Here is a 27,876-nt window from a genome sequence, read left to right on the forward strand (position 1 = left end):
GACATCAGAAGCAGCTGAGGAGGCAAAGAGGAACTTGCAGATCGAGCGAGAGCAGAGAGAGCCCTGATAATGCTCTTTCCAGGAGTTCCCTGCCTGGCGACCGATGACGCTGCCTCTCCTCGGAGGCGGATTGGACGCTCGCGGGGCGGAGAGGTGGAGTGGGCGGGGCCTGCAGGAGTTTTCCCCGGGACTGAGCGGAGAAAGTCCCATTTGGGAGTCTTCGGGGGGCGAAGAAGAGAGAAGGATGGGGGGCTCCGGCGCTGCGCCTTTGGCCTTTGGGGGGCTCCTGCTGGGGATGCTGGTGGTCTCCGCTTCGGAGGGGCTGGGCGTGGAGGCGCCTCCAGGTGAGCCAAGAGTCTGCAATGGGGGGAGAAGGAAGGGAAACTCCGCTTAGCGGGACCCCCATCGGTGGGGCTCCTTTGACGATCCCTCCTAGATGGTCTTCCATGATCTTAGCAGTCAGTCCGTAAGTGACTGTGAGGCCAGTTCTGGATCCCCACGTCCTTCCACAGTGGGGACATTGGTTTCCTGGCAGGAGTTGATCCCTTGAGGGTTTGCCAGGCGTGCCTTCCTCTTAGCACGTTTCTCCCTTGCGTCCTGAGTTCGAGTGTCTTCAAAGTCCATGACGTCTTTGGTAAAGGCTGTTCTCCACTTGGAGCGCTTGCAGGACAGTGATTCCCAGTTGTCGGTGTTTATTCTACATTTTGTTAGATTTGCCTTGAGAGAATCTTTAAATCTCTTTTGTTGACCACCAGCATTTCGCTTTCCGTTTTTAAGTTAGGACTAGAGTAGTTACTTCGGAAGATGATAATCAGACATCTGAAGAACATGGTTTAGTTCAGGGAAGTTGATGTTGAAGAATCCTTGCTTCCCCACGGGGGATCTTTGCTTCTTCCAGGACACGGGGGGGGGGCAAAGGGGCAGGAGGGAAGAGGAAACACTCCCCCCACTGGAAAAGAGCAGCTCAGGCTTCTGGGATTGGGAAAGAGAGTGCATTTATTTCTTGCAATTAATCATATCCCGCCTTTCAGGATTAAAATCCTACCCCAGCAGCTTACAAGTAACATTCAATTGAATTTTAACAAAAGCACAATATTCACACATTAAATAGTCTTCCTGCAGGACAGCTGATGGCAGGCAGCCCTAGGGGACTTGGGGGGGGGCAGCTGAATTTGGCCCTGAGCGCTTCTTCACCTGCCTCTCAAAATCATCCTCATCATTATTAGTCCATTTACCTCCCATCAGTTCCAGGAGATCTCATAACCAATTACAGTATTAACTCTATAAAGGACTCCACATAACGCATAAATAAATGTACCTTTCTTCTGCTCCTAACCTAGGTCTGGGCATAGCCAGGATTTTTGTTGGCTGTGCAGGACTTGTTGGGGGGGACACACCTCAGTTTGCTATGTATTTTTATTGATGTTTATTGATTTGGGGGGGCAGCTGCTCCTCCCTGCCTACGCCCGTGACGCCGGCAGCAAAACTGGGGCAAATGGCTTCCTGCTCTGACAGGTCCCCCCTCCCAGTCCCCCCCGCCCCCCCCCGCCTTGGGGTCCTCTGGGTGCTGAAATGGGCTCCTGCGTAGACAGACGTCGCTTCCTGCTCTGTGGCAGGGAAAGCGAAAGTGAAACTGCGTCTCCCGCAGCGGGAGGTGGGGTCTCGTGGGAGGGGTCAGTGAACCCCCTTCAGAGCAGAGAAGCGTCTCCCCCCCCCCCTCGGCATCTCCCCCTTTTCCTGGTCTCTCTCCCACCCCAACATTTCCTCTTCCAGCCGGAGGGCAATAAAAGGGGGAGGGGGGAGATAAGCATGGGCGTAGCCATCAGGGGCAGGGAGCAGCTGCCCCCCAAATAAATTTATTAAACAAAGCAGATAGCTCGGTTCTGTCCCCCCCCAACATAAATCCTGGCTATGCCCGTGGGGTCTCGGGCCTTGGAGGCGATTCCTCCACACACCCCAAGGGCCTTTTGCTATCGCTCTCTCCCTTTCCTTTGGGAGGAGGTGAAGGGGGGGGAGTCTCTCTGCTCAGGCTCCCCCCCCCCCCGCCATGAGATCACGTGACACGAGAGAGAGAGAATGGGAGAGAGAGAGAATGGGAGAGAGGCAGACCGTGGGAGCTGCGCCCTTAAGGCAACCGGGAACCGGAAGTCTCCACCCCCAATTTCATTCTCACCCCTCCCCCCCCCAGAGCATTTCCTGTACCAGTCGAAGGGCGAGTGCCACTTCTCCAACGGGACGCAGAGGATCCGCTACCTAGATAGATACTTCTTCGACCGGCAGGAGCTCGCCTACTTCGACAGCGACCGAGGGAAGTTCGTGGCTGTGGCTGAACTGGGGGAGCCCGTCGCCAAGGCATGGAACCAGGACAAGGACGCCCTGCGGCGCGAGAAGGCCTACGTGGATGTCTTCTGCCGGCGCAACTACGGGATCTTGGATCCCTTCTCCCAGGCCCGGGGCGGTGAGTCCAGAATTGGAGAGGGGGGGCGTCATGGGAAACGGGCCCCCCGGAAGAACCCAAAATGGGGGGGCGTGGGGTGGACCCGGGACTTTCTCCCCTCCCGGCCCCCTCCCCTCCCGCTTTTCAGAGAGATAAAGGGGCCTTTCCTGACGCCCCACTCCAGAGGCAGGTGCTGGAGTTTATGTCCCTGGAAGCATCATAACCCATTTCGTCTACTGCAATGTGGAGGGTGTCTCTCTTAGTTTATTTATTTATTTATTATTAAATAAATTCGCATCTCACCCTATACCTGTAGGTCTCTGGGCAGCTTGCAACATAAAATTGCAGTATTTACAACAACAACAACAACAACAATTAATAAATAACAACAACAAATAACAACAACAACAATAATAGAAGTAATGATTTATTATTATTATTATTATTATTATTATTATTATTATTTATCTATTTATACCCCATCCATCTAGCTGGGTTTCCCCAGCCACTCTGGGTGGCTCCCAACAGAATTAAAAGCACAATAGAAGATAAAAAACTTCCCTAAACTTCCTTTACTGCCTGTGCTGTCTCTGGTTCTCCCTCTCCTCTCTCCACCCCCACAACGACCCTGTGAGGGAGGCCAGGCTGAGGGGAGGGGCTGGCCAGGGACACCCAGGAGACTCAAGGCCCAGGGGGGATTTGAACCCAGGACACAGTCCAACGCTGCACTACATTAGAGTGGGGGACTGCAAGGAGGACATAGCAGCCTTTCAGGGGGAACAGAGAGAGCACATTTCAAGCAGAAACCCAGACCATTTTTAAATTACAAAATGATGTTATTTCGGCGTTAGTTATTATGACACCTTAACATGTTGTTTCTTGCACACCTGACATGGATTCAGGTTGGGCTGCCATATGTCCAGGTTTCTGGGGAATCAGGATGTTTAATGGGGGGGGTTAGAAATTAACCCCACAAAATCTCAAAATCACATACTTTCAGGATTAAATAATAATTATTAGAAACATGGTCCATTTCCTTCCCACCCACTCATTACTATTTTCAGCTACCAGGCTCCCCTCCAGCCCTGCCCCCCCCCCCCGTTCTCCAGGGATCATCCCTAAATCAAAAGGATACTGTGCAGTGAATTCTGAAGATCATCCTGTTTGCCAGGAAAATAAGAAGGGCAAACTCCTGAGATTCCCAGGACTGGGAAATGAGACAGAAGGATGGAAAGTGTCCTAGGAAGGGGAGGGGCATCCCAGGACCCCCAGGGAGGAGAAGTTCCCAGTTTGTGGAATGCCCAGCCTGACCACTGGGGAAACTGGGCTGGCTTTGGGGAGATGGGGGGGTCAGAGATCCCACTGGTGGGAGTGGGAAGTTGGGGGCTGGGAGTGTAGGATCGACTGACTGTCCCGGGGGAGCCCAAACTAGGCTTCCTGTCACCCAGGCAAAGACCCAGTTTTGTCACACACACCCCTTGTGTATTTGCATACACGCACAAAACTTGACACTTGTTCATAAAGGGCATAAAAAGGGCTGGAGAAGTCTCCCAAATAGTAAAATTGTCTGTGTGTGTATCTGGCTTTCATTCAACCTTAAGAAGATCTCTTCAGAGAGCAGATCTTTTGAGGAATTCTAAGAAATATTATGACTGTAAATAATAATAATAATAATAATAATAATAATAATAATAATAATAATAATAATGGAAACTATGATAATGATCAGGCACATACCAGAGAGTAAGTCCTACTGAACTCAGTCGTATACCTCTGAGTAAAAATGCTGAAGATTGCAGTATAAGACTGCAGAATCTTTACACAGTTATCTCAGAGAAAGCTCCATTGAATTCAATGGGACTTCTGAGTAGTAAAGGCAGTTTAAGGCTCTAAAGAATAAAATAAAAGAATAAATACTCCACAAGTTTCCTTTAAAATATGCTGGCTGCTGAACCATTGCAATTAAAGAATTTAAAGTGGATTGGCTACATTTTCCTTCCAAATTGCAGGAAGGGATAAACACAAAGTGCTTCGTATGCCAGAATCACATTTCATTCATTGCAGGTATTTTATTGTCGGTATAAAGAGGACTCAGTTTTTGTAGCTGATTGTAGGCAGCAGTGCCCTCTCTATATGTTCACGTGGTGTAAACATGTATGTTGTCTTCCAGAGATCCAAATACACACACAAACGCACAAAATGAACACACAAGCAAGCAATACTCCAAAGGGCTTCTGTTCCCAAAAGGGCAGGAGGGGATGTTCTGATCTCTTCACCACTTCTAATTCATCTCTGAGGCTTTAAGGGGAGCAAAAGAAGAAGAAAGAAAAATAAGACTTTCCCATTTCAACTTTGCGTGGAGAGAAACCTTCTCCAGGATTTCTCTTTCACACATAGTTCCAAAAACAGAGAAGGGGAAAGGGGAAGGAGGGTCGTTTTCCAGGTTTCCTGCTTCCCTTTGCAGATTAGCACCACTCTGGTGCTCAGCAGATGCTTAACTACGGCCCTGGACTGCCCACCTCCCTGCCTAAATCTCTGACCTTCCTTCCCCATCTCCCTTGCCTCCCTCCCACAGTCCAGCCCCAGGTGAAGATCACCCCCACAGACAACAACGTTGAATCTTCACCACACAACACTCTGCTGATTTGCACCGTGAACCGCTTCTTCCCTGCGGGGATCGAGATCAAGTGGTTCAGGAACGGGAAGGAGGAGCCCAAAGTGTGGACCACGGACCTCATCCGGAACGGGGACTGGACCTTCCATATTGAGGTGATGCTGGAGACAAAGCCAGAACGTGGAGACGTCTACACCTGCCAGGTGGAGCACGCCAGCTTCGAAGGCCCCGTCACGGTGAAATGGGGTAGGACGCCTTCCCAGCCCTGACCCATCTCCTGCCCAAGGGAGTGGGGGCATTCCTGGGGGGCTGGATGGGTTGCTGCCCCCTCAGGGGGCTGATCCCAGGCCTGCCTTTCCTCACTCTGGGCTTTTTCTTTCTTCAGAGCCACAGTCGGACTCTGCCAGGAGCAAGATGTGGACGGGGATTGTGGGGATTGTGCTGGGGCTGGTCTTTGGGGCCACTGGACTCGCCCTTTACCTGAAGAACAAGAAAGGTGAAGGTGGGGTGCCAGGGGGAGAGGGAGGGTTGGGTGTGGGGCTGGATTGGGCTCCAGGCCCCCCTCCTCTTCTTAGGCAGAGGTTCTGGAGAGGGTTCTGTGCCTTCTGCACTCCTCGGAGTTCCCTCTTGGTGTCTCAGAATTTAGTCCAAACTGATCTCGGGCCAGAATCACCTGCAGGATCTCTGACTGTCTCTTATCTGAGACTCTTTCTATCTTTTTTACACCGTGGAGAAACACAGCTCTTCTTCTGGATTTAAAAGCCTTTGTACTTTCAGGGCTGTTCTTCTAAGGTCCTCATGTCTTCCCTGAAGTGCCAGTGTGGTGTAGAGGTTAAGAGCGGTGGACTCGTAATCTGGTGAACCGGGTTTGATTCCCTGCTCCTCCACATGCAGCTGCTGGGTGACCTTGGGCTAGTCACTCTTCTCAGAAGTCTCTCAGCCTCACTCACCTCACAGAACGTTTGTGTTGGTGGAGGAAGGGAAAGGAGAATTTTAGCCGCTTTGAGACTCCTGAAGGTAGTGATAAAGCGGGAATCAAATCCAATTCTTCTTCTTCTTCTCTTCCTGATCAAAACTCTGCTCAAAGCAGTAAGGGCAAGGCTCTCTCGCCACACAGAGCAAAGGGCCTTTGAGACACCCACAGCCAGGATCCCATCATCTCACTTGGACCTCTTCCTCATTTGCATGAATTACTTTGCGTGAATTAATTAATAACTGGGCAAGGCTAAGAAATGCAGCCTAAGGAATGAGGAGCGGTTTGTGGGGGGCATTGGGGGATGGGGAGAAGAGTAGATTGCAAAACATCCTTTCTCTGTTGGGAAAGAAATATTCATTTCCATTTAACGAATAATCTTTAACCCCTCATATTCTGTTTTGCAGAGGGAGTGGGGAAACAGTTCTAACAGTTCTTAGTTGTGCCTTCTCAGGGGATCTATTTCAGTTGATATTTGATGCTGACCAAGTATTGCTCTTATCTTTTTTCCCTCCCAGGGAGAGCTGTTCCCCAGCCTGCAGGTAACTTTCATCCCTCCTCCTCCTCCCCCCTCCACCTCCTCCTTCCCTCCCCCCTTCTCCTGGCTGCTTAGGGTGGCCCCCTTGCTTGCTTTTCATACAGCTGGGGATGGGGGATGGTTCTGGTTTTAAATCCCCCCCCCATATACACACGCTCTAATTTCATCTCCTGGAAGTGGGTCTGCAGGGGAATTCCCCACCTGGGAGGCTGTCAGGCAAAGCTCACTTTCAGGGGCCAAGTGAGGAGACCAGGGCTTTGTTCCCCTGCTCACTTTCCAAGACACGTAGCCCAAGGGTGGGGAACCTTTTTAACCCCAAAGTGGGTGGAGCAACACATGCAAATATCCCCTTTCCAGAATAGACTACTTTCTACCCCTCTCCGTTCTTCAGTGGTGTAGTGGTTAAGAGCGGTGGACTCGTAATCTGGGGAACCGGGTTCGCGTCTCCGCTTCTCCACCTGCAGCTGCTGGGTGACCTTGGGCCAGTCACACTTCTCTGAAGTCTCTCAGCCCCACTCACCTCACAGAGTGTTTGTTGTGGGGGAGGGAAAGGGGAATGTGAGCCGCTCTGAGACTCCTTCGGGTAGTGATAAAGCGGGGTATCAAATCCAAACTCTTCTTCTTCATCATCTTCAGAGTTCAAGGAGCATCCCAGGGAGGCGGAAACACTTGAGAAGGGTGCAAAGCAGGGTCAGGAGGAGTCTTAGGGGCCAAAGAGAGAGAGTCCTGGGGGCCACCTCCTGGGCCAGAGTCCTGGGATTCCCCACCCCTCTTCAGAACCTCCTCTTTCCCACTTCTTAAGCCAGCCAAGACTCCCTCCTCAGAGCCTCCCCTGCCAGACCCATAACCTCCAGGCCCTGCGGACTCCAACTCCCACCACCCCCAGCCAGCATGGCCAATGGTTAGAGGGCACAATGGGAACTGCAGAATCCCTGCTGAGTGGTCCCCCAAATCCTGCCAGGGATTCATCCCCCCCTTTGCTCCCCACAGTGATGGGCTTGTCTCTCTTTTCTCTCTGCCTGCAGGACTCGCTGGTTAGACTTTGCTGCTCCCTCGGGATCCTGGGGTGTGGAGAATTCCTTCCTGCCAGTTGCCCTCTGTCCATGCTCAGAGGATGGGAGCTTTTCGTTGGTTGCTTTTTATTACTTCTTTTTCTGGGTGTCGCTTGGGGTTTCCATTGCTCTTTCATTTGGCAGATTGGCAGTTATCCTAGCCTGACGTAGCTTTATTTGCACATCTATGTTGGAGACGCTGTGCTCTGAATCTCCCCAGAGAAGCCTGAGCTGAGCCTTAAAGCAACGATGGATCCAGTCAGACTGTCAGGACTGAATGTTAGTTCTTAAAGCCCTGATGGGGAGCCTCATAAAATTTGACTCACTTTTTCGGGGGTATATTTTTCAATTAATTTTTCTTTTTTACATTTTAGAATATGCCTGTAAACAATCTTAAAATATAAATGATTTCCCTTCTCTTTCCATGGTTCATTTTACATACCATAAATCCCTGCAAGTGTACACAATTTCTCCCCATATATTCAATAAACATTTTCCAACCTTCTCTGTCAGATGGCAAAGGTGTTTGCTCACGAGTAACCCGGCAGGACTCCGACCTGTCTTTTACAGGTTTTATTAGGTGCAAAAACTACAGTGCAGAACCCCAGTTCAAGTCTGCCTCAGTTGCTAGCAGAATCCGGGAGTGCCTGTTTCCTGGACCTCCCCCAGCATAAAAGTCTCGTTACGCCCAGCTTTTTCCTTCCCTCTTTGTGCTTTAGACTTCTGCGCAGGGTGGGTGACGGAAGGGGCGTGCTTCCCTCCTGGCCAGCTTTGCCAGGAGCGGTGCTGAGGCTCCCAGCAGCATCCTCTGGTCCTTTCACCTCTTCCCCACTGGAGATGGGGCTTTCCTCATCACCGGAAGAGGAACTGCTTCACAAGATTTTCGGAGCCTCCCTGTAACACAACTGCCCCTCTGTTTCCCGCCCCTGTTCTGATGGCAGTTCCCTGACATTCTCTAAACGTATGTTCTTCTTGTTCTCTTATTCTATATGTTAAATCTGAAAGCTGAGCATATTCCGTCAGCTTAAGTTGCCATTCATCTTTGGTTGGGACCTCACTCGTTTTCCATTTTTGGGCTGACAAAACACGGGCCGCAGTAGTGGCAGACATAAATAACCTTTTTTGACACCTGGGAATTTCTGTCTGAATTATCCCCAACAAAAAGGGCTCTGGTTTTGGGTTTTTTTGAAAAGAACCTTTAAACATTTTTTTCAATTCATTATAAATTATTTCCCAGTACTCTTTTACCCTTTTACAAGTCCACCATATGTGATAGAACATACCCTCAACCTCAATTTCAAAAAGGACCTTCCTTCTGGACAAGAGTCCAAGTCTCCCTCCCTCCTTGTAGCCAATGAGACCCATCCTCTTCCTCCTGATCCAAATAGGAATTAGCCAACTGTATTGATACACTCCACCCCAATCTCTGAGTAAGTTTGCAGGGGTCCAGGCACCTACCCAGAGTTTGTGCTTCCTTTGGAAATGAGGCCCAGCGGAGACTGTGGTGCCTTTAGGACATATGGTTTCTTTACACATCTCTACAGCCTGATCTTACAGTGGAGGGGCTCACAGCATTCACACCCCAATAGGTTCATCCTTCTCCCCTGACCACAGCTGCCTTGGATTCTAGCAAGGCCCCAGCCATGGCTCTGATCCTCTCCCTCCAGCTTGCCACTTACAGACTGAACCCTTTTCCACCACAGCAAACTGAAATCCCAAAAGCTCAAAACTCTTTTGTCTCTGCCCCCTAGCTCAGAGCTCAGGGTGGGGGGTCTACCCATTTGCATCTGGCACAGAGTCCCCATTTCCTTTGTGGCTTATCGCCTTCCTTTGTGAGGCTCGGGGCTCATAATTAGCAGCCAGGAACTATAACAATATATTAAAGTATATTAAAAGCACATCCCCCCATTCTTCCTGCATCTTGCCCCTCAACAGGCGGTATGAGTCCAATTTCAAGCGACAGCCCCCTCCTTCCCCTGCCCTGATGCCTTTATCTCCTCATAGTGGGCGATTGGTTAATTGCTCTGTAAAGACCCATCTATTTTGTCATAATCATGATTTCACAGCCTTGGGATGATCTCCCCTGAGTTGCACTGTGGCAAGGCTGCCTAAAGAAAGTATATAAATGTATCATTGTGCCTTAGATTATAGTGCCTAATTATAAGAAACCAAATGCTGTGTCTTTCATTGGGCCTTATTATTGCTGCGCTAGCAAAAACATATGCATTTAGCTGAATTTGCAGTTTGCAGGGAAGACATCCATCATAGTCACAAGATGGTAATAGTCACCAGCTGTCCTGTGAAACAAGATATCCAAGTTGGGTGCTTTCCACATAGGATGTCTGATAACAAGGCGGGGGTTGCTTGCTTGCCAAAAAGGGATTTTTGCTTGCTTGCTGATAACACAGTATATGAGAAAATGTCTAACGTAATGAGCTATTGCAGAAATAAAGAAGCGATCTTTATAAGGACATAAGGAAGGGCGATGTCTAAGCTTATTGGCTTAATTTTGCTCTAGTACATGAATATGTAATGCCTAAAGATAGCCGGGAAAAAAGGTCTATAAACCCATGGAACTGTTGATCGGGCTCCAGTCTTTGAGAGGAGACTCCACTGGGCCTATTGCTGTCAGCAATAAACTTACTTTCTATTTCTCCAACTGATGCATCTGTGATCTTTGAGTTCACCCAGAACAAGGTTCCCAGGTCACCACGCAACATTCTGGTGCCGTGACTCAGATAGCAGGCTAGAGGGGCCTCGGGGACCCCAGGCCCTTGCCCACTGGGTGGGGTGGAATGTCGCTGGACCACCGGCTTTCCCCCAAGCGCCATTGGACACTTTCTCCAAGGAGGGAGACATTGCTCCACTGCACTGCGTCTTGCCTGCCGTGGCAACGGGCCGTGCGGAGAAATCAAAAGTAATTAGAACGGAGGCGCGCCAGCAGGGTAAGTTGGAAGAAGGGGTTTTTAAGGTTATAGGGAACCCTCCATAAGGGTGAAGAGAGGTTTAATCAGCCTCTGCCACCAGTACTTCCAAGGAAAGGGAATAGTCCTTGTGGAGGAACCTGGGTGAGCTTAGGAAACGGTGTGGAAATTAGCTGTGTGGTGAAGTGAAGAGTGAATGAATGTGAGTGATTGAAGACCCCAAAGGAATTGATGGTACCAGGGTGCCGGGGCATTGAGTGTGGACCTCTTATGTACCACAGTTCCAAGTCGGGTGACCGCACTTGGTCAGGAACAGAGGGAAGCGTATCTTTGAGAGTTTGGTGAAGGCACTTCACAAGGGACATAATAATGGGAGGGGGCTGTTCAACAGCAAACACGCCATTAGGATGCATGATTGAAAATTTCAAGAAAGCCTTCTCCGGGGACTGTGGTGTCAAACTGACCCCAGAGACCCTGAGGACGCAATGTGAACTAAACTGGCCAAACCAGGTCCCAAAATGGCCATCAGAAGGCAGTTTTGATGTAGAATTGTGCAGGCAGGTGTGGGTCTCTGACTAGAGACCCGGGAGGCCACCCAGACCAATTCCCGTACATTGACCAGTGGTACATTGCCTGCATAAAGAACTCACCATAGATGAAGAAATGCATGGGAGAAGCCTGTCAAATACTGGCATTGAAACAGGAGGCCCAGAGAAATATAGATAAGCCTAAACCTCCAGTGCCTACTAAGATAATAAATCAAGGCCCTCCAGAGGAAGATTTTCTCTTCCCAACTCCTTATGCTCCATCACCCAGAAACCCGTCTCTACCACCAGCTCCAACGCCCAGCAACCAGCTTCCACCACTTCTACAACCTGGAACCTTACCAGCACCAGCCCTACCTTTTCCTCAGGCTGGCCCATTGCAAGGCCCATTACAAGTCCTTCAGGAAGGAGAAACCAAAGCCCCTCCAGATCTAGAGACTTTAGGTGCCGTAGGAGGGAGAGCGGCCAGAGGAATAGGTCACAACCCACCATCAAGTGGCAGAGGCACTCCAACAGGGACCCCTGAGAGTGGGAAATTAATGCCAGACAAAGTAATGGAGACCTTGGATAAGATTAGGAAGACAACAGGTGAGCTGGTGCAGGAAGTCAAACGGAGTCCTCTCCTTCCATATAAGCACAAGTTGCGCTCTGCTAAACCCAGGGAGGAAGAAGGGGATTTAGCTCCAATGATGCCCTTGTGAGCAGTTCTGGGACCCCAGGAATCGAGGCCAATGGATAATCAAGGTAAACCCATACCAGGGGCCCTGCCACCAAGCTCAGTTACCATGCAGTATGTCCCGTTTACTGCCACTGGTCTGCTAAATTGGAAGACTCACACCCGTTCCTTTTCTGAGAAGCCCCAGGCAATGCAGGATCTCCTGGCATCCATCATGGTAACCCACTTGCCTACATGGCAGGATTGCAGGCAGTTTTTAATGACCCTCTTCACCACTGAGGAACGGAGGAGGATAGATGCGGCAGCAGAGCAAAGTTTGAGGGGAGCAGTACCACTAGGAGAGCCGAACCATGATAGATGGGTCCATGAGCAATACCCCCTTGAAAATCCAAACCCGAATGAGCAGCAGGCAACACTGAGCACTTACAGGCAAAGGGTACCGAAGGGTATAAGGGGGGGCCGCCCGAAAGCCTTCTAATATGACTAGAGTGTCTGAGGTGATCCAGAAGGCAGAGGAGATGCCAGCTGAATTTCTTGAACACCTAATGGAGGCATACAGGGTCTACACTCCTTTTCACCCAGAGGACCAGGCCAACCGCCAGATGGTTAATGCAGCCTTTGTAGCTCAGAGTGCCCCTGACATTAGAAAGAAGTTGCAGAAGCAAGAGGGATTTGAAGGAATGAATCTTGGGCAACTTATGACCATAGCCCAGAAAGTTTTTGTGAACAGAGAAATTGAGGTAAAGAAGGAAAAGGAGAAGGAGATGATGAGGAAGGCAGCATTGTTGGCAGCGGCTATGGTGAAGAACATTGCCCCAATTGTAGAAGCTTTGAAACCAGGTGCAAGACCAGTGGCAATTCAACAATACCCAATTCCCAGGCAAGCAGCTGAAGGTATACAAATCCACATAAATATTGACTCTTGAAATACGGGCTACTGAAAAGATGTCAGTCATTTTGGAACACGCCTCTTTTGCCAGTTGGAAAACTGAATACTAATGATTATCATCCAGTCCAAGACCTTAGGGAAGTGAACAGGGCCATTGAAACCTTACACCCAAATGTTCCCAATCCCTATAACACCCTACAATTAATACCAGCAGAGGCAATTGTGTTCACAGTATTGGACTTAAAGAATGCCTTTTTCTGCTGCCAGCTAGCACCCCAAAGCCAACCTATCTTTGCCTTTCAATGGGAAGATCCCCACACCAGGACCAAGGGCCAGCTAACATGGACCCGCTTACCACAAGGGTTAAAAAATTCCCCAACTTTGCTTGGAACAGCATTAGCTCAGGACTTAGCTAAATTTTCATCAGTACCTGGGGAAAAGGTGCTCCTTCAGTATGTAGATGATTTGATACTGGCAGCCAGTGATTACCAGACCTCTAAAGAGGGCACCAATGAATTGTTACGCCCGCTTTGGGAGGCTGGGTACAAGGTATCCCGCAAAAAGGCTCAAATATGCCAAAGGACTGTTGAGATATTTGGGATTTGATATCTCTCATCAACAAAGGGCACTAAGACCTGAACGGAAGGAGGCCATTTGTATCATTAAAGAGCCTGCTACCCAAAGGCAGCTCCGTGGGTTCTTGGGAGCTACAGGATTCTGTCGCATTTGGATTCTGGACTTCAGCAACCTTGCCTGCCCCCTTTACGAGAACACTAAAGGAAAGGAAATAGACCCCTTTGAGTAGGGCTCCGAGCACAGAAAAGTCTTCAATGAATTGAAGTGCAAATTAATGCAGGCCCCAGCCTTAGGTCTGCCAAATCCTGAAAAGCCTTTTCAGCTCTATGTCCATCAACAAAGGGGGGTGGCAGCAGGAGGATGGGAGGTTGGAAGCGCCCCGTGGCTTACTTGTCCAAACAATTGGACTGTGGCTAAAGGATGGCCGCCATGTTTACGAGCAGTAGCAGCCACTGCCTTGTTAGTGAAGAAAGCTTACAAGTTCACTTTCGGACAAGAAATATATGTGAATGTGCCCCATGCTGTCTTGACTCTCATGGAATACAAAGGGAGCTATTGGTTGTCCAATGATTGCATGGCAAAATACCAAGGGCTTTTGTGTGAGAACCTGCGGGTGCATTTGCAAGTTGTAAACACCTTGAATCCTGCCACCCTATTGCTCATCCCTGAGGCAGAGGACTATGAGCCCCACGACTGCCTTCAAGTAATAGGTGAGGTGTACTCTAGTCGCCCTGACCTGAAAGATGAACCCTTAAAGAACCCTGACATGGAATACTTCACAGACAAGAGCAGCTATATCTACAAGGGGAAAAGGAAGGCAGGGTACACCATAGTGACCCTCGAGGAGACAGTGGAGGCCAAACCCTTACCAGTAGGAACCTCGGCCCAAAAGGCAGAAATTGTGGCACCTACCAGAGCCCTTCAGTTGTCAGCAGCTTGCCGGGCAAATATATATACTGATTCTAAGTATGCATGTCCATGGAGCTCTGTGGAAAGAGAAGGGACTCATTGGAGCAAAAGGCAAGGCCCTTAAATATGGCGCAGAGCTAGAGACCCTTCCAGAAGCTGTGTGGGCACCGGAGAATATTGCTGTAATGCACTGCCGTGGCCACAGTAGGAAAGCCACTAACACAGCTAAAGGCAACCATTGGGCAGATAAGGCAGCAAGGGCAGCAGCCCTTGAGGAACCCCCGCCTGAGACTGTACTAGCCTCACTTCTACCAACTTATTAATTTGGAAGAAATGAAACCCAATGCTGAAGGAGAGAAAGAGTGGGCCTACCCGGAAGGGGCAACCAGAGTGCATCCACAAAAGGGATGGTTCATATTACCAGATCAGCGAGTTTTTGTCCCAGAGGCCCTAGGAAGAGAAGCTGTGAAGCAGTACCACGAGTCCACTCATTATGGAACCACAGCACTGTGGGAAAGCCTATGCAGGCAGTTCTACATTGCCAGGGTATCTCAGCTGCCTGAGGCAGTGTCAGGAGCATGTCTGCTATGCGCAAGGAATAAACCTAGACAGGGCACAGGGCCCCCACCAGGAGTGCAGCAGACTGGCCTGATGCCAATGGAAAATCTGATTGTGGACTTTACGAGATGCCCAGGGCAAGAGGCTACCGCTATTTGCTGGTTTTTGTGGATACGTTAACAGGATGGGTCGAAGCGTATCCCACGAGGACTGAAACAGCTCGAGAAGTTGTTAAGCGCCTCTTAATGGAAATCATCCCACGATTTGGGCTGCCAAGAAGTATCGGCAGTGACAATGGGCCAGCTTTTATCGCCTTAGTGGTACAGGGAGTGTGCCAGGTCGTGCAGATACAATGGAAACTGCACACTGCTTACCACCCCCAGAGCTCCGGAAAGACAGAAAGGATGAACAGAACTCTTAAAACGCAGTTGGCCAAATTGTGCCAAGAAACTCCTTTGCCTAGGATTGGATATGGTCTTGGATCCCAGGATCTGGGTGATTACATGGCCTTTTAACGGCCATCGCAGTAGGAGGACTAATATTATTGGTAATTCTGTGTGTCGCTTCTTGTTACATATCCCTGATCAGGGGGATGGTGGCCCGAAGTATTAAAGAGTCTCACTGACACGCATATAATGGCCATATATCGAGCCTTATTGCCCATCCCAGAAGGAGAGGACCATACTTATGCCAGACTAATCCATGAAATCCCTTTGGAAGAGACAGTGATATATACCGGAGTTCAACATGAGAGTCAAGCTGTTTTTTTACACATTTCTTTATTTAATTGTTTGAAACATTTTAATCCCTTCATTTTGGTGGGAATAAACCCTTTAAAATGCGAGACATGAACTTGGGGCATTCCCTCTGGGTAGGAAACACCCCATGAGCACCCGTCAGAAAATGGGGTGTGTGCCCCCTTCAGGATCTACCAGAAAGATGGGTGAGGGGGCAGCAGGCAAGGTCGGTCTCGGTGCCACCCCCACCTGCTTCCTACCTGTCGCTCAGGGTGGTCTGCACTGCAGGGGACTCCTCTCTCAGATCCAGCTCTCAAACTGAATCAGCTTCCATCGCTCTGATGGGATGACTTTCATCTCAAGAAGGACGAGGGCAGTTACTTCTGCGTGCCATTATATCTGGGATGTGACCTCCATCTGAAAGAATCAGGCAGGGTCCCATGAAGACTTTAAATATTTGAATTACTTTTTTTAAAGGCACTCAGGAATAGGGTCCCTGCTCAGCCATGCATCCTCTCCCCCTTGGTGAGATCATGTCACAAAGGGGAGGGGGCTTCTTGTGCAGGTGTGTGTGGGGGGGTGCATATGAATTTAGGAGAGAATATATTAGTCTGATACTGTATTATTCTTCCTTACTCATGGAAGCTGTTGATTACCTGGTTTCAGCTTTTTGATGAAGCAAACCAGGATGCCCTTTATGCAGAATGGATTCTTCCTGGTATTTCCCCTCTTTATTTCCCTTTTAATAATAACAACACAAAACAGTCTTCCTAAAATAAGAATAAAGTTTACTCACTGTTAGTTCATATTCAGGCTTTGGTTGTAGTTACAGGATCATTTGAAGATTAAAATGAAGAGAAGTCTGAGCTAAGGCTGGATCTATACAGATTGTAAAAACACTACAAAAAACATTACATAGCTCTCAATGCAATTTTACATTGCTCTACAGCACCCTCTGGTGTCACGTGCTTATAACACATTTATGACGTTTTATACTGTCCAGTATAGATTAGTCCTAAATATCAGACTTACAACATGGGCCTATATACAGTGGTACCTCGGGTTAAGGACTTAATTCATTCCGGAGGTCCGTTCTTAACCTGAAACTGTTCTTAACCTGAGGTACCACTTTAGCTAATGGGGTCTCCCGCTGCCACCGCCACGCGATTTCTGTTCTCATCCTTAAACAAAGTTCTTAACCCGAGGTAATATTTCTGGTCTGTAACTGAAGCGTATGTAACCTGACGTGTCTGTAACCCGAGGTACCACCGTACTTTGTTATGGATGAGGCACGTGAGCAGGCGCTCAAGCAACAGGCAAGAGAGAAGGAGCCAAGAGCAAGAGAGCTGGTCGCGCACAGGAGGAAGTGGCTCCCACAGGTTTGACAGGAAGTCCTCCCTGTTTGGAGCCACATTCCTCCGTGTGCCCATTCTGGCAAACAGGAAATGTGGACTTTTTTTGGGGGGGGAGACCTAACCTATTTCAGTGACTGTCGTTTCTTTTAACTCTTTTTAATATGGAATTTTAAATGGCTGTAACCCTCCCTGGGTAATAAACATAGTAGTGGTTATAAGAATGACAACCAGAACAACAACAACAACAACAACAACAACAACAACAACAGAAAACCACAAGGCACACATCGACCTCAAGAAACCCGAAGGATCCTGTTCGAATTTGCAGAGCTCCACCCCCATTTGTGGTCTCTGCATAACGAAGCACACGCACATTACAGCACCATGATTAAAAAATAAACATGCAAACACGTACACAGCCCATCAGCCTTTGGCTCAATCTGGTTCATTTAAATTTAAACATAAATTATTCTCCTCGCTTTGAATCCCGCCCCCCCAAGTTCATTAATAAACCAACACTATATATTGTTTCAATGGTAACAGAAGAGGGGAAAATGACTCTTACACTTAATCTAACCTCAACCACAAGGGCTCCTGACTGCAATGCAGACTGTTAATCTATTAACTCTGTTCTATCCTGTTTCCTCTTTTTGTATTTTAACCGGTTCTTGAGCCAAGAACTCATGCAGTGAGCAAATTTATTCTGTTATTTTTGTGATCTACAAATCGGTCAATTTAGTTGAACCTTTTTTCTTCCTATGGTCCTTGTTTATAACAGAGAGGAGGGAGGAGGATGCTCCCTGCCTTGGGGGTCTCCCCCCCCTTGAGTATCCTCCCCCTGCAGCCCAGGGCCCTCCCCCTTCTCCCCCGGGCGCCCTAAGGGGAAAGAGAGAGGAGACTCACTGGATCCCAGGAGGGGCCACCGAGGCAGCCTTGGCAGAGGACGAAGGAGGGGCTTCCGCTCTGGAGGACCTGGGACCCCCCTCCCCACTTTCTGGCCTCTCTAGGATTCCAGCTCGCCTCCTGTTAACCCTTGGCGAGCCGAGCGCACAGAGGGCAGAGGAGAATCCGAGGAGCTGCGCATGCTCCTTGTGGGGGACCCAGGGCCTTCTCTCAAAGCAAGAAGCGGGGCGAGGAGGAGGTGGGGGGAGGGCGGGGCAAGGACCCGTGACGAAACAGACCTGGCCCCGCCCCTCCGCCGGGAAGGCGGCGGTTGCTGCTCTGAGGGAAACGGCTTTTCCCGCCTTTTCCCAACTTCCCGCCTTTCGAAACCTGACCTTCCCCTCAGTTTTAGGCGCCAAGGAGGCCGATTCCTGGCAGACCAGGCGGCAGCTTCCCTGGGCTCCCTCGTTTATCGGAGGATTTCTTTTCATCCTGCGTAATTTCTGTTTATATCTCTCGCTTTTGAAGCTTCTCTCTGCTCCTTTAGGAAGGCCTGCCCCTCCCCCCCACTCCCTCCCTCCCCAAAGACGAAGCAGCGCCTGGATGCAAAGGAAGAGCAGAGCTGCAGACCTCCTGGAAACTCGACCCCTCCCTGGCTTGGCAGAGAGGAATGGGGGGCAGGACTCCCTGACTTGGGGTTCTCCTCCCTGCATGCAGGAGCTGAACAGCCCCCACCCCCATGCATCCTTCACTTGCAGCCCTGGGACCCCCTTTCTGCCCAGTCCACACAGAGGCAGAGCTAGCTGCTGTGCACCTGGGGGGGGGGGTAAAGGGCGCTGCCCACAGGGGTGGGGTGGCAAGCATCCCAGGGGGGCACTGCCATGGTGAGCATCCCAGGGGGGTGGGGCGGCAATATCACCCCCCCTGGGGTGGCCCACACTCCCCACACTGTTAGGATTCTGTTAATAATAATAATAATTTATTATTTATACCCCGCCCATCGGGCTGGGTTTCCCCAGCCACTCTGGGGGGCTTCCAACAGAACACTAAAATACAATAACCTATTAAACATTAAAAGCTTCCCTAAACAGGGCTGCCTTCAGATGTCTTCTAAAAGTTTGGTAGATGCAGTCATGGGATTGTTTATATCACATGACGGTGTACGTTTCCATTCCACATTGTGGGAAGTGATGGAGACAGCATTCCGTGTTCTGTGATGTAGGGCGTTTGCCCTTTGTTTCTCTCTCTTTGCTGTCTGATGAGAAAGAGAAGGGAGCTGAGTCGGAATCCTCTGAGTATGTATAATGTAAATAAGTGTAGTTTAGCCAAATGCTGTGCTACTGAGTCTGAATGCTGACTGTCTAAGTACTCTGCTGATTCTGTAAGTGCTGATGCCTCTAGGTATCAGTCGCTGTGATGTTCGGGCTGGAGAAAGGTTTTAAATCTCCCAAACAATCGACCAGCAGGGAGAGAACATGCCAGTCAGGCATGTGTCTCTGGAAGACGCCTACATGCGAGTAGGACCTGCTGACACGAACCCCACTTCCTCCGCCAGTGACTGCACCCCAGTGCAAAAGAGAGAAGATTCACCAGGTCCCAACGGTCTTGAAATCCAGATCTTATACAAATAGAACAGAAGGAACATATGTGGACTAAGGGGTGAAATTTACATTTTGTTACGATCTCAAAGAGAATTTTTATAAAACGGTGTATTGCTCGAATTTAACTCCTGGAAAACTTTTCAGAATGTATAAAGATGTTTCAAATGTTTGCTGGGAATGCCAAGAACACAAAGGGACATTTTTATCATGCTGGGTGGGCATGTAAAAAGGCTAAAAAATATATTAGTTTCAAATACATACATTGATACAGCAGGTTTTTAAAGTTAACATTCATCATCATCATTTTTTATTTGTATGCCGCCTTTCCATAGTTAAAACAATGCTCAAGGTGACAAGATTTAGATAATTACTAACATAACAAAAGTCATAATAAATAAAACACCTCAAAAAGTTCACAACCAAATGGAAAACAATTTTCACATAAATCATAAAATCTAAAACTAAGAATACAGCATTAATATGAATCACAATTTAAGTAATTTCGTTGTCCCCTAGAGGGGGCAATGACAATAATGATATTATTATTATTATTATTATTATTATTATTATTATTTTAAATGACATAGATAAAAAATAAAAGCAATTTTTATATACAAACAACAACAAACAAAAAAGTTCAGTTGAAGGCAGAACTCTTTCTGGACACGCTATTAGAAAAGGATTCTGGAAGATTACTTCAATAAATGATTACAGCAGCAAGACTGCCATCACGTTTAATTGGAGGAAGTGGTTTTCAAATCTGGAGAAGAGCAAAACTTCACAAGGTTAGAACCAACAATGTGTGGGACACAAGACCTCATGTGAAACGGGTCGCAAGGCCTTGGCTGGAGACCCTGCCACCCAGAATGGTTTCAAAAGTACCTCATTTGTTGTGCTGGACTTAGTCTCTGTTATCACTGGGGAGAAAGCAGAACAGGGTCACCTACTTGGGGAATATATGCGAGACACTGACAAAAATGTGCCCCTAGTCAAGATCTGGTGCTGGGCTGCTGAATGAGAAGAGCATTGTTCCAGTTGTTGCCCCTGTAAAAATCAAAGTCTCCCTTAAAATAATACACACCCATTACTATGTTTCTATTCACTGTAAATTGATTGATGGGATGTGACACAGGTGCCTTTACTAAAGCTCTATCCACATTCCATGCACTAATATAGCTTTGCCCTGCCGTGAGTTTTTTGATTGGGTTTGAAATTTTCCCTCTGACTTAAACTCTTTCCACGTTCTTGGCAATGAAATACTTTCTCCCCAAATTACCCACTGTGGTGTTTATGGAAGTATGGATCTTTATTAGTCTTCCCTACATTTTAAGCCCTGATATGCTTTGTATGGATTGTTTGGTGGGGAGCTAGATTCCAGTTGAAGGTGAAGCTGTTTCCACATTTCTAGCATTAAAATGTTTCCTCCCCGTGTGAGTTCTTGCATGTAAATTGAGACTATCCTTCCGACTGAAGCTCTTCCCGCATTCCAAGCACTGATAGGGTTTCTGCCCTGTATGAATTCTTTGATGCAAAGTGAGACCTGCCCTCCTTGTGAAGCTCTTTCCACACTCTTGGCATTGAAATGGTATCTCCCCACTGTGAATTATTTGATGGGAAGTGAGACCTTCTTTCCAACTGAAGCTTTTTCCACATTCCAGGCACTGATATGGTTTCTCCCCTGTATGAATTCTTTGATGGGAAGTGAGTTGGGTGCTCTGAATGAAGCTTTTCCCACATTCCGAGCACTGATAGGGTTTCTCCCCTGTATGAATCATCTGATGGGAAGTGAGATGGGAGCTCTGACTGAAGCTCTTTCCACATTCGGAGCACTGATAGGGTCTCTCCCCACTGTGAATTCTCTGATGTTGACGAAGGTTTGTGATTTTATTAAAACTCTTTGCACATTCCGAGCATTGATATGGTTTCTCCCCTGTATGAATTTTCTGATGGTAAGTGAGACTTCCCTTCTGGCTGAAACTCTGTCCACATTCCAAGCACTCATATGGTTTTTCTCCTGTATGAATTATTTGATGGTAAGTGAGCTTTGCCCCCTGACGGAAGCTCTTTCCACACTCTGAGCACTGATATGGTTTCTCCCCTGTATGAATCATTTGATGAGAAGTGAGATTGGCCCTATGACTGAAGCTCTTCCCACATTCCAAGCACTGATGTGGTTTCTCCCCTGTATGAATTTTTTGATGGGAAGTGAGACCGGCTCTCTGATTGAAGCTCTTTCCACATTCCAAACACTGGTAGGGTTTCTCCCCTGTATGAACTCTCTGATGGTAAGTGAGACTGACCTTATGACTGAAGCTCTTTCCGCATTCTTCACATTTAAATGGTTTCTCTCCTGTATGAATTATTTGATGGGAAGTGAGATGGGAGTTCCGACGGAACCTCTTTCCACATTCCAAGCATTGAAATGTTTTTTGCCCTGTATGAATTCTTTGATGGAGCATAAGACCTGTCCTCTGCGTGAAGCTCTTTCCACACTCTGGGCATCGAAATGGTTTCTCTCCACTGTGAATTAGTTGATGTGAAGTGAGACTTACCTTCTGGCTGAAGCTCTGTCCACATTCCAAGCACTGATAGGGTTTCTCCCCCGTATGAATTCTCTGATGTGATGTGAGACTCCTCTTGAACTTGAAGCTCTTTCCACATTCAAAGCACTGATAAGGTTTCTCCTTGGTATGAATTTTTTGATGGGAATTGAGAGTTTCCTTCTGATGGAATTTCTTTCCGCATTCCAAGCACTGATACGGTTTCTCCCCTGTATGAATTCTTCGATGGGAAGTGAGACTCTCCTTCCGACTAAAGTTCTTTCCACATTCCAAGCATTGATAGGGCTTCTCCCCTGTGTGAATTATTTGGTGGGCTGTGAGATGGGCCCTCTGACTGAAGCTCTTTCTGCATTCTAAACACTGATATGGTTTATCCCCTGTATGAATTATTTGGTGGACGGTGAGATGGGCCCTGTGACTGAAGCTCTTTCCACATTCCAAGCACTGATAGGGTTTCTCCCCTGTATGAATTCTTTGATGGGAAGTGAGATAGGTGCTTACACTGAAACTCTTACCACATTCTAAGCAACGATAGGGTTTCTCCCCACTGTGAGTTCTTTGATGGGCCGTGAATTTAGTACTTTGACTGAAGCTCTTTCCACACTCTTGGCATTTAAATGGTTTCTCCCCACGATGAATACTTTGATGTCGATGAACGTTTGTGCTTGTATTAAAGCTCTTTCCACATTCTAAGCACTTATAGGGTTTCTCTCCTGTATGAATTCTTTGATGGGAAGAGAGAGTGGCGCTGTGACTGAAACTCTTTCCACATTCCAGACATTGATACGGTTTCTTCCCTGTATGAATAATTTGATGGCCCATGAGATGGGCACTCCGACTGAAGCTCTTTCCACACTCTTGGCATTTAAATGGTTTCTCCCCAAGATGAATACTTTGATGTCGATGAAAATTTGTGCTTGTATTAAAGCTCTTTCCACATTCCAAGCACTGATATGGTTTCTCTCCTGTATGAATTCTTTGATGGGTCTTTAGGTTGGTCCTCTGACGGAAGGTCTTCCCACATTCCAAGCACTTATAGGGTTTCTCTCCTGTATGAATTCTTTGATGAGAAGTGAGAGTGGCGCTGTGACTGAAGCTCTTCCCACATTCTGAGCACTGATAGCCTTTCTTCCCACTGTGCTTTCTTCGATGGGAACGGGAGCTCTGACTGGAGCTCTCTCCACACTCCCAATCTTGATATGGCTTCTCCACTGTGTGGATTCTGTTGTGGTCTCCATTCTTCATTTCCAATCCATCACCACCTACAATGATGAGAGAATCTAATTAGATCCTCAGGAAGAAACGGAGTCCCCAATTATTAAACAATGTTCTTCCTGTTTCACAAAAGTTCATTGTTGTTGTTTAGTCATTTAGTCGAATCGAAGAGTCAGACACTACTAAACTATTAAACAACAGCAACAATGAACTTTTGTGAAACAGGAAGAACGGAAGACGTGAGATCTTTCTACAGAGGTCATGTCCTTTAGTGAACAGCATTCTTGGACACGTATTTTTGCTTCATAAGACGCACCTGACCATAAGACGCACCTAGTTTTTAGAGGAGGAATACAAGAAAAAATAATTTCTGAACGAAACAGTGGATGTATGATTTTTGTGGTTCGTGTTTTGGCCACAGACATGTGATTTGATGGTGAGTTTGGAGTAGCCCAATGCAAAAATCCTGAGAATCCATGTGGATCCATGCTTTGTAACCACGTTTTTGTGCCATTGCAGCCCCACGCAACAGTGGGTGCGTGATTTTTTTGGTGCAGGCTGTAGCCATGGAAATGCTATGTGATCTGATGATGAATTTGGGGTGACCCAATGCAAAAATCCTGAGGATCCATGGGCTATTACCTCCCCCCTCCCGGGCAGCCTTCTTTATTGCTAGCATCCCTTATCTCGCTCCTGATTGCTTGCCGATCAGCGGCTTTGTTTCAACACCCACTTCCCTCTTTCAAAAAAAAAGAAAAAAAAAGCATGATCTGCTTTTTGCCCCTGGGCAATTCGGCTCCAGGGACCACGCATTCGCTCCATAAGACGCACAGACATTTCCCCTTACTTTTTGGGAAGGAAAAAGTGTGTCTTATGGAGCGAAAAATATGGTATTTATGGAAACCAGAGGTTCAAAAAGTCTGGCTCTTTTCTAGGACGGATTTAGTTTGCCACAATCATGAAATCCACTCCAACTCTAACATCGGTCTTCTCTTTCAAAAATGGGCAGAAGCAAAAACAAAACCTCATAAGCTGACAGAAGTTACCTCAACTTCCCATATAACTCCACAGTCTGCATTTAAGTAGACCTGGTTGGTTCAGAACCCCTGGTCACTGTTTTAAAAGCCATAACTTCCTGGCCTCATAAAAACTGCTGCTGCGGCTGCTGCTCGGCAAGGACTGGGGAATTTTGGGGGGAAATTTGTTGGGAGTTTTTGCTGTTTTATTTTTCTGTTTAAATTGTTCAGTTTCATAGTTTTTCATGTGTTTTATTTATTTCGATGATTACTTTGATATATTTGTAATTTTGTAAATCTTTTCATATTGTAAGCCGCCTTGAGCTTTGTTTTAACTGTGGAAACGTAGCATAGACATGGAATGATGATGATGATGATGATAACTGGAGGAAGAATATTAACAAACAGAGTAAATCCCTCCATTGAGGGTTCAAGGTGGGGATGTTAGAATCCCAGATGCTTGTCGAACTGCATCAAAATATTGGCAGTTCCTCACATAGAGCAATGCATGGAATTTCAAAACAGATCTTATGATCCAGCAGAAAGCCTTACGGAGAGAGTGCAGGATCCCACGATTCTCCTCCATGACGTCCTTATGCAGAGCTCTCTGGTCAGGATCCAGCAATGCCCATTCCTCGTCTGTGAAACGAACAGCGACATCTTCAAAGCTCACCGGACCCTAAAAGAATGAGGGACATGTTCTCCTCTTAGACAACATAAAGATGATCTACTCCACATTGCTTTGTTGTGATCATGTTTGAATGGGATTGTTTTGTGCACATGTTAAACATAGATGCTTATTTTAACATCTCAGTGGAATTCTTTTATTGTGTATTTTAATGATGGGTATTCATCCTTGTGGGGTGACAGTACCCTTGGTGGGGGACACATCCTGCTCCTTCTGGGGTAGTTTGTCCACCTTTGATCCTCATCCTGCACTCTGCTCTCACCTGTGGCTCCTAGAAGCTGTCCGCATGAGACAGCGGCCACAATCTGGGAACGGCTTTGACTGGATGGCTAAACCAGGTGAGAAGAGTCAACCCTCAGTAAGTTAGTAATGTGTCTTGCATGTGAAGATAGACTTCAAGAGACTGAGCGGATGAGACCAAGAGTGGGTCCCAAAGTCAAGATGGTGGTTGCTGCATGTGTTTGTAGGAGGAAGAGAGGAGCAGATGGGACGACATTTTTCCACCTTCACCGCATTAAGCAGTTGGTCCCTTACCTTTCCTGCCCCGACCTGGCCACAGTGATTCACGCGGCGGTCACCTCCAGGCTTGACTACTGTAATTCACTCTACACAGGGCTACCCTTAAACTGTCCCACAAACTCCAGCGGGTGCAGAATGCTGCAGCGAGGCTCCTCACAAGGTTCTTCCATGGGAGCATATTCACCCAGTGCTTTACCAGTTGCACTGGCTCCCGGTAGAGTATCGGGTCAGGTTTAAGGTGCTGGTCTTGACCTTTAAAGCCCTTTGTGGCTTAGGGCCGTCGTATTTACGGGACCGCCTCTCCTGGTCTGCCCTGCAGAGGACCTTAAGGTCCATGAATAATCACAGTTTAGAGTCCTGGGCCCTAAGGAAGTCAAATTATCCTTCACCAGGGCCACGGCCTCCTCAGTGATGGCTCCGACCTGGTGGAATGCTCTGTCCCAGGAGACCAGGGCCCTGCAGGATTTAACCTCCTTCCGCAGGGCCTGTAAGACAGAGCTATTCCGCCTGGCTTTCAATTTGAACTTAGCCTGATCTTTTATTCCCCTTCCTTCCCTCCCCCTCCCCTTTTTATTAAGATTACCCACTCTGGGATCCCACAACTAATTCTCACCAACTTGCTGGCCCAAATAGGACTAATTTAGCCAGCTAGCCCTGGTGACCCCTTCATGGATCACTGCCTTGCCGTGGCGAAGGGGCTTGAATAACTCAGAGAAGCTACAAGCTATGTCGTGCAGGGCCACCCAAGATGGACAGGTCATAGTGGAGAGTTTTGACCAAACGTGATCCACCTGGAGCAGGAACCGGCAAGCCACTCCAGTATCCCTGCCAAGAAAACTCCATGGACAAAGGCAACAGGCATATAAAAGTTATGATGCTGGAAGATGAGCCCCTCAGGTCAGAAGGCGTCCAACATGCTACTGAGGAAGAGCGGAGGACAAGGACAGGTAGATTCAGAGCTGATGAAGCGGCTGGGCCAAAGCCAAAAGGACGCTTAGTTGCGGATATGCCTGGAAGCGAAAGGAAAGTCCAATGCTGTAAAGAAAAATATTACATAGGAACCTGGAATGTAAGAACCATGAACCTTGGTAAGTTGGACATGGTCAAAAATGAGATGGCAAGAATAAATATTGACATCCTGGGCATCAGTGAACTAAAATGGACGGGAATGGGCGAATTCAGTTCGGATGACCACCATATCTACTACTGTGGGCAAGAATCCCGTAAAAGAAATGGAGTGGCCCTCATAGTCAACAAAAGAGTGGCAAAAGCTGTACTGGGATGCAATCTCAAAAAAGATAGAATGATCTCGATATGAATCCAAGGCAGACCTTTTAACATCACAGTAATCCAAGTTTATGCACCAACCACTGGTGCTGAAGAAACTGAAATTGACCAATTCTATGAAGACTTACAACACCTTCTAGAAATGACACCAAAGAAGGATGTTCTTCTCATTATAGGGGATTGGAATGGTAAAGTAGGGAGTCAAGAGATAAAAGGAACAACTGGCAAGTTTGGCCTTGGAGTTCAAAATGAAGCAGGTCAAAGGCTAATAGAGTTCTGTCAAGAGAACAAGCTGGTCATCACAAACACGCTTTTCCAACAACACAAGAGACAACTCTACACATGGACATCACCAGATGGGCAGCATCGAAATCAGATTGATTATATTCTCTGCAGCCAAAGATGTAGAAGCTCTATACAGTCTGCAAAAGCAAGACCTGGAGCTGACTGTGGCTCAGATCATCAGCTTCTTATAGCAAAATTCAAGCTTAAACTGAAGAAAGTAGGAAAAACCACTGGGCCGGTAAGATACAATCTAAGTCAAATCCCTTATGAATACACAGTGGAAGTGAGGAACAGGTTTAAGGATTTAGATTTGGTGGACAGAGTGCCTGAAGAACTATGGATGGAGCCTCGTAACATTGTACAGGAGGCAGCAATGAAAACCATCCCAATGAAAAGGAAATGCAAGAAAGCAAAGTGGCTGTCCAACGAGGCCTTACAAATAGCGGAGGAGAGAAGGCAAGCAAAATGCGAGGGAGATAATGAAAGATACAGGAAATTGAATGCAGATTTCCAAAGAATAGCAAGGAGAGACAAGAAGGCCTTCTTAAACGAGCAATGCAAAGAAACAGAGGAAAACCACAGAATGGGAAGAACCAGAGATCTGTTCAAGAAAATAGGAGATATGAAAGGGACATTTCGTACAAAGATTACCATAATAAAAGACAAAAGTGGAAAGGACCTAACAGAAGCAGAAGACATCAAGAAGAGGTAGCAAGAATACACAAAGCAATTATACCAGAAAGATATGGATGTCTCGTACACCCCAGGTAGTGGGGTTGCTGAGCTTGAGCCAGACATCCTGGAGAGTGAAGTCAAATGGGCCTTAGAAAGCACTGCAAATAACAAGGCCAGTGGAAGTGATGGTATTCCAGCTGAACTATTTAAAATTTTAAACGATGACGCTGTCAAGGTGCTACACTCAATATGCCAGCAAATTTGGAAAACTCAGCAGTGGCCAGAGGATTGGAGAAGATCAGTCTACATCCCAATCCCAAAGAAGGGCAGTGCCAAAGAATGCTCCAACTACTGCACAATTGCA

General features: G+C 47.6%; 2 protein-coding genes and 2 long non-coding RNA genes across 13 annotated transcripts in view; 2 read left to right on the top strand and 2 right to left on the bottom strand.

Moving 5' to 3' along the window:
• The first annotated feature begins 212 nt into the window (after window positions 1-212).
• LOC128409558 (H-2 class II histocompatibility antigen, E-S beta chain-like) lies at window positions 213-8,031 on the top strand. Its single transcript, XM_053380147.1, has 6 exons — window positions 213-344; window positions 2,189-2,458; window positions 5,013-5,297; window positions 5,437-5,547; window positions 6,543-6,566; window positions 7,588-8,031. The coding sequence occupies exons 1-6, from the start codon at window positions 245-247 to the stop codon at window positions 7,599-7,601; spliced, it is 804 nt and encodes a 267-aa protein (XP_053236122.1). The 5' UTR covers window positions 213-244; the 3' UTR covers window positions 7,602-8,031.
• LOC128409572 (uncharacterized) lies at window positions 4,183-17,885 on the bottom strand. Its single transcript, XR_008329251.1, has 3 exons — window positions 17,687-17,885; window positions 16,225-16,327; window positions 4,183-4,735 (listed from the first exon to the last, which is right to left on the bottom strand). It is a non-coding gene; the product is annotated as an uncharacterized LOC128409572 (long non-coding RNA).
• On the top strand, window positions 8,211-10,273 carry LOC128409570 (uncharacterized). Its single transcript, XR_008329249.1, has 2 exons — window positions 8,211-9,954; window positions 9,994-10,273. It is a non-coding gene; the product is annotated as an uncharacterized LOC128409570 (long non-coding RNA).
• A 1,943-nt stretch (window positions 17,886-19,828) lies between the features above and the next one.
• Window positions 19,829-27,876, bottom strand: part of LOC128409524 (zinc finger protein 850-like) — a 31,517-nt gene continuing 23,469 nt past the window's right edge. For 6 of the 10 annotated variants that reach the window (XM_053380044.1, XM_053380039.1, XM_053380045.1 and 3 more), the window contains exons 5-6: window positions 24,611-24,737; window positions 19,829-23,089 (exon numbers count right to left, since the gene is read on the bottom strand). In XM_053380044.1, coding sequence (XP_053236019.1) covers window positions 20,634-23,089; window positions 24,611-24,737 — 2,583 coding nt within the window. In that variant the 3' untranslated portion in view covers window positions 19,829-20,633. The remainder of the gene's footprint in view (window positions 23,090-24,610; window positions 24,738-27,876) is intronic. The other 4 variants (XM_053380048.1, XM_053380047.1, XM_053380043.1 and 1 more) reach the window with 1 other exon arrangement.

The sequence above is a fragment of the Podarcis raffonei genome, chromosome 2 (assembly GCF_027172205.1).
Source record: "Podarcis raffonei isolate rPodRaf1 chromosome 2, rPodRaf1.pri, whole genome shotgun sequence".
Taxonomy (NCBI): domain Eukaryota; kingdom Metazoa; phylum Chordata; class Lepidosauria; order Squamata; family Lacertidae; genus Podarcis; species Podarcis raffonei.

Coding starts and splice junctions, on each gene's coding strand:
- LOC128409558 (XM_053380147.1), top strand. CDS start 245: ATGGGGGGCTCCGGCGCTGCGCCTTTGGCCTTTGGGGGGCTCCTGCTG. Junction 5,298..5,436: donor CCCCGTCACGGTGAAATGGG/GTAGGACGCCTT, acceptor TTCTTTCTTCAG/AGCCACAGTCGGACTCTGCC. Junction 5,548..6,542: donor TTACCTGAAGAACAAGAAAG/GTGAAGGTGGGG, acceptor TTTCCCTCCCAG/GGAGAGCTGTTCCCCAGCCT.